Source organism: Echinococcus granulosus (assembly GCF_000524195.1).
Source record: "Echinococcus granulosus chromosome Unknown EG_S00141, whole genome shotgun sequence".
Classification (NCBI taxonomy): Eukaryota; Metazoa; Platyhelminthes; class Cestoda; order Cyclophyllidea; family Taeniidae; genus Echinococcus; species Echinococcus granulosus.
The window spans coordinates 1-6,703 of NW_020170521.1; the positions used below are offsets into that span (position 1 = coordinate 1).

The 6,703-nt window shown below is 39.5% G+C and overlaps 1 protein-coding gene across 1 annotated transcript; it reads right to left on the minus strand. All coding sequences in view use genetic code 11, as the record gives it.

The window, feature by feature from the left end:
* Positions 1–3,878: 3,878 nt before the first annotated feature.
* EGR_09285 (hypothetical protein) lies at positions 3,879–4,636 on the minus strand (the record flags this gene model as incomplete). The annotated part of the gene is made up of 2 exons (XM_024498534.1): positions 3,879–3,965; positions 4,619–4,636. 2 exons carry the CDS (start codon positions 4,634–4,636, stop codon positions 3,879–3,881), a joined length of 105 nt encoding a protein of 34 aa, XP_024347039.1.
* Between the last annotated feature and the right edge of the window lie 2,067 nt (positions 4,637–6,703).

The window sequence follows — 6,703 nt, forward strand, 5'->3', positions numbered from 1 at the left end:
GAATGCGTCGTGCAATGAGTCATTTAGGTCGGCCATGAAACCTAAGCAGTAGACACTACCTAATTAATTGTGTTGAATTTGTCATTAACAGACTAACCATGGTCCCTATAGGCTGGAATTGAAATATTTTAATTCGGTAGGGCTGGACAATCGAATCTCAGGAAAATTTCCATTATTTACTCCTGAGTCATTCAGATTGCTCAAATAAGGTCGTAATGCTACCTTCTCTGGAATAACTTACGTTTTGAGCTTGGTTAATAAAACCATGGAAAAAATTGAACAGGATTCATAAGAACCTCGCCTGATTCTCTAGAACCCTTGGACTTTCTAGAGGGGGTAGCAATACTCTAGCAGAAAGTGTAATGCCGACGTATATGAGTTAGGTATTCACGGGCACAACACGGAGGCCTTGTAGTGCAACGGAAGTACATTACATGAGCTTTAAGTTCTCTTGAAGCCAAAACGATGAGTAAAACAACTATTTGAAGTTACATTCGTTCTCATGCGTGGACCATCACAACGTGGTCGGTGCTGTAAGCAAAACACGTACATAATAACCGTGACAGTCATCGAATTAGCGTGCAACTGGGAAGATACTAGTTCGGAACCTTACCGATCTCTCTTAGCAATTCTACTGGATCTGGAGTTTTCTCATGCTTGAGAGCTGCATTGTGGAAGGAAAAGTGTGTAGGCCATCACGTACGTGAGGAGACAGTTTCGCGTCTACCTCTCCTTGCAATGTTGTTTTCACTTAGTGCTGCCCAGCCATATATCTACCCTTGTTCCATCCGCCCAGTAAAGAAGTAGAGGAGGTAGCGCGTGTCAACTTCATTAACATCTTCATACAAGTACTGCTGGCAGTTCTGTAATTAACTTTTCCAAATGACTCAAGGCCAGTGTCACTTTAGCTGTTAATAATATCCCTGTGGAAAAGGGGATAGGGATGGTTGCCGAAGGTGGAGGTCATTCACAACCCTCCCATCCGACTTCCATGCTCCAGAGTAGCATCCGCCACCGCAACTTCTGAGACGTGGGCTACTGCCGCATCTACTGAGATTGATTCTTGCTATTTAAAAGCGACTTATTTGACGTCTAAGTAGAATCACTGAGCACAGAGTCCAGCTACCCCGTTTGATGCAGAACTAAAGAAAAGCATATCATCCGTGGTTGCTTCAAAGTTTATCTAATTTTATCGCCACATCAATCTGTTTTACAGAATCACTATTTTAGAGAGGGTAAAAGCGTCAACGACTAGGATACAATACTTAAGTCAATTGTTCGTTTTTAAGTAGAGAAGATACATTTTTCAAACAACATAATTGTTTTCTTAGAATCGGTTTATAAAAGAGCCTCTAACACCACCGAGCGACGCTGTAAATTTAGCACCCATGCATTTTGTTCCTATCTTGGCGGCTGTAGTTTCCAGTTAACAAGACCACTGAGGTGCCTCAAGTGTATACTGCTGATAACTTGCCCAAATAATTCAGAAAAAAAAACTACTCAGATATTCCTGCAAAACTTAAATTACTTAACTTTCGGTTTTGGTAAAGAGCCACTGAGGGGCTCCACCATTATACCTCCACCGGGTGACCTGACATCTAGACCATGTCAGTAACCCCTCGTGAGTTTTACAATCTGTCCGAGTAACAGGCCTTCTTTCGTCTACATGGGGGTCTCGGGATGCTACATTTCCTACCTGAATCCCTTCTTATGTTTCTCTTTCCTCAGACTGCTTCTTCGAGTAAGCATTAGAAGTGTTTTAGGGAGCATTATTTTTGGCGACTTAGACAAGTCTATCGACCTCTGGCTCGGAGCTTAAGGAATTAAAAATTAATGAATTAGGGAAAAGGCACTCGAGTGGGTGATGGGCACCTTTTGTAAGATGGTACAAGTAAAGAATTCCAAACTTGATCTTATCGGCCTTCTCTCAATCTCTATAAGCAAATTTACTTTTCTGTGCTTTTTAAGGGTTTCTTACTATTTGTGCTTTACATCTCGGGCTTTCTTATTCCTCTTTACTGTACCAAGTCCGGCCTGAAGACGCAGCAAGGCATACTAATGTATAGAAAGGGTTTATGCTGAATATGCAAAATACAAGTAGCTAAGTATGTAATAAGATAAAACTTTCATTATATAGTTGCTCAGCTATGCTACAGCCCTCAAAAAGGATTTATTTAGAATCACTGACGATGGGCAGCAAACGAGCAGATGTTGACACCGGACTGTAAACTTAGGTGGTGCAGAAAAAGAGGTTGGCGACTTTCATATTTACCCTAAATCGCCTTTTACGACATGTCTGCAACAGTACAAAGTGGCACTCAAGACCCTATTTTCTTTACCATAGCTTCCAAACGTATGCATTTTTAAATTCATCCAAATACATGCACTTCCCGAGTATGCTACAAGAAAACAGTAGATAACTTCTTAAAAAATTATCAAAAAATGACCTTTCGATCTTACGTGAAAAAGCATTGTTCTTAATTTTCCCATGAAGAAAAATAATCTCTGAATATCCAATTTCATTAATTATTATTTGTGGCTAAAAAGCTACTTATTTTTTACCTTATTGGCCATACACAACCATAAATGTTTATTTTATCCAAGCATAATTACCTTAAAGTTCTGTTCTGTTCTACGTTCTGATCTCATAAGAACTTGGATAAGGCATTTTTCCTGTTTTACTGCTGCATCCCGAGCCCATTCTACCCAACCACCAATCCAAAGTCACTAATTACACGACTCTCTTGGTACTGAGTGTTTCTTTCTTACTCTCAAAAAAATAATGGTCTCTCTATTATGGGGCGCCTGGCGCCAAAACACCACTAAAGTCTGAAATTATGCCCCTAGATGTCAACGTCTTTTTATTTCCCTGTTCACTGGTTGTCCAGGCTACCCACCTAATGACCCAACTAACTAAGGACGTTTTATGGTCAAATTGCATTAAATGCTTTGTTTTGAAGACATTGTCAAAATTTGATTTATTTGTTTTCGAATAAAGTAAGTGAATTCGTTGAAGCCCCATATTATGCTTCGAATGGCAATTATTTAAAGCCTACTTTTAATGGCCAATAAAAAATTTTGCAAAAGCTTGCATAAGGCCTCCTTTTTTAGGAATGTGGTCATATGTGTGCCTTAATAAAAGGTGGGTTATAATCGTTGTGTTTTTAAGCAGACGCCTCAACCTGTTTTGGTGGGCTAGATTTAATGGCCCATCAATGCCGCCGCCGTTTTATGGACGATTAAGTGCTTTACATCCGCGATTAAGTTGGTGCTCTTTTGAAGGTTTGATGATCACAAATCATTGTAGCAAATTACGACTACTGCATGCAGTTTTGACTCAAAGTAAAATAAGGCAGCTTAGGCTATCTTAGGGCAGATTGCAGCGATTATTTTATTATAGTCTGTTGCACCCATCCGAAGTACTGCCAACTTAGTAATGAAAATGTCCCAGACTTTTGCAATTATCAAGGGCACACACAAGCAAACAGATCATAAGGACGGCAGACACTTCCTATCTATGCAAAAACTTTCGAAGGGAAGGGAAGGCCATTACTAAAACAACGGGTAAGATCCGTGTAAATAAACACCGGAAATTAGTGTCACGTGAGCGGAACTTATTTATGTGATGGAATAGAGCACATTAGGAGCATTACAAACCTCAAAGGGATGAATATTTTTGTTTGGAAAGTGACCGTTAGATTATCATCTGAGAAAACATGACGTTTTTCACGTGCGTGAGATACTGAACGGTGTAGAATAAGATAGCAGTTATTACAAAAACCGCCGGATATGATATGGGGTACTGGTGCCGAATAAGGATTTATTATCGGCGTGCAAATTGGCCGGATAGCGGTCAACAGCACCAAAGCGCTGGCCATTTAAACCAGATTATACTCATTTACATAATCTCCTTCCTTCTGTACATGGTCATCTTTGACGAGTTTACCCGTGAACTGCAACCAGCGCTGAGATAGAAAGGGAGATCATGCAATGATCTTGTATCTTAGTGGGTATGCCATCTACTTGGGTAGAGGTAATACACATAGTGAACTGCAACAAGAACTGCATTGAAGATAGTGCTAAAGGCTGGATGATTTTGTACAGCTAACCAATCGCTCCTCTCGGAACCAATGCATGATAGCAACTTATGAAAAAAAGGACTTTCATAGCCTTAATCATGACATAAAACATTGAAGTCATGGTAGCACTATAGATTTTTCTTCCAAATCGGTTTATTTATTTAAATGCGCTTTTGCTTCATTGCTGGTCGTTATTCATAACTCGAGAGTGAAGGAGCTGTCATAGGTCAGCGTAGCCTCATTAGACCCCCGTTTGTGAGACTTCACAGTTTCAATCAACCATAAGAGGTGCTATTCTTTCGGGAAGTTTATGCATGGCATCCGGCCATCAAAATCAGGATTTTTGCGCATTTGAGTCTGACTTATCCACAGCAACAAGTATAAAGACAAACTGATTATTGAAGACTTATGGGGTTAATTATTAAAAAAGGATTTTGGATTATGAGCCATGGCACCAATGTGGGAATCGAATCGCGGGGATTGAAGAGATCCTTCTGGTAAATGTAGCTTTTACAGTATTACTGTTTTACTGCACTTACTGTGACCGAATTACCCATTACTGGTGCAAAAAGTAGTAGATGTATGCAATACCTAAGTGTACTTTAGCTAAAAAGTGTAATTTATCTCTTAATTTATCCTTGGTCTTGTAAATATGGGACATTAATGGCATGTAAATGGGTTTTAGCTATATATTTTTAACTTAAAATTGAGACCAAAATTACCAGGACAGAATCAAAGCCATTAAATTTTACTGCTTCTTCTGCAAAAATTTGCTGGACTCTTTGGTATTAAGTGGGCCTTTATTCCAATAAAGACATGATGGCACTTTTGAATGGTTTATTCGCAGTTCTGCTGACTGAAGCTTGAGTTTTCCTAACTTCGTAGAAAACTAAAACCCATTAAGCGCTATTCAATCCTCACTTTGTATACAACTAACTCACCACGTAAAATGCTGCCTTCCATGAGGCTTAATGTTCCTCTTGAAATTCATACTTCGCCTGAATGTTGAGGCAAATTATAAATCATGCTTCTGGATGGTCATCTAGGTTAGGTTTTTTGCGAGAAGGTAATCACGTTCAAACCTGACTTTTATTGGTCGAAATAGTGGTGGTTTATTTTTTAAGTAAATTTTTTAAAAATTGTGTGCAACTATTTAATTTACATTAAAACTTCAAAGATGTATGCGGTTACAAGTGCGGCGGGAATTGAGAAGGGAAGCCTATCGCGTGACTGGAACGAATGAGGCTAAATCAGGGAATTCGATGACCCCCCCGAATATATGGACGAATGAAATGTGTCAAACCACCTTCTGTCACCTTGAATTTGAGGAACTGTGAACATACCTACCATATGCACTGAACGATAAAAAATTCTTTCCTCTTTTGGTGGTTTGATGTCTCCTCAAGTAAATGGTAAAGCTGCGTGGAAAACTGAAATAACTAGGACTTTTGATTACTTTTGAAGAATGTCATTTACGTCTCTACTACTTCGCAGTAAGTGATGGCAAAATTAACATGATTAATGTCGGTTGCGATTTCAGTGGGATACAAAAACAAACACTTAAATGGGGAAAGGCAAATCTATGTAGAAATATTGCGCTGTAACACGGTTAGAGTTCACACTAGTAGCAGCAGTTGGCCAGCTAATCCTGCCTAAGTCGTGTGAAAGGATTTTATCTTGCAACAATTGAGGGCTTTATGTGAACCATACCCTTCCAACTAAACCATCGAATGTGAACAGGTGATATTTTACCTCCCGTAGATCATCAATTACCCACAAGCTCACTGCCACGTCAGCAGGCACGGATTTCCTGTTTGAGAGGTGGAATGAGGCGTCAACAAAGCGGTAACAGACTGTAATGCATGCATAATGAGATGACTGAGATAAATGCTTCAGAATAAACAGACATTTAACCATATTGACTCTACAGCATTATTCTATTTCGGACAAGGAAAGTGCCATCTGTTCGCTTAATTATTCATTCTGAGGGATAAGCTGACCAGTTATTTACCAAATGCATTGGCTGGGTTATTTGAAAAAAGCCATCCCCAAATTGCCACAGTTGGCATTGCATGGCCAGATGGTTAATAATCAAATAACACTGCTGTTTTTATAAGCAAAATGGTAACAGAGAAACTGAACTGTAGGACCAAAAAAAAGGAGGGATTTAATGAAACACACCTGTGCCTTAAAATGATGCTCTATCCTAGGACAAAATGATGTGTTCCACTGAATGAAGTCCAGCCAGAGGGGATGATCCACGCGTTCAAATAATTACTGATTATAGGCGTCAAGAAAACTGCGTACAATTCGCAAGCAGCTTTTCCAGCAGGATTCACACCATACAACGTATAAGCGACAGCAACGATTTGTTTGCAGGGTTTGGAACGATATCCATCATTCATCAATCACGGAAACAGACCGAGAGATTAGTAGCTGATACTACGTAGAGACAGACGCATTGAATTGCGGTTTAATCTGCCAAAGCTGTATTGGTTTGCCTATTTTGACATTTTGGCACTCATACAGACACTGTAACCCTAATTTTGGAGTTACTAGACCGTATTTTTGACCGACATTATTGTCGCCAGGGCTTATTTACAAGATTGCCCTCACATTTAGCT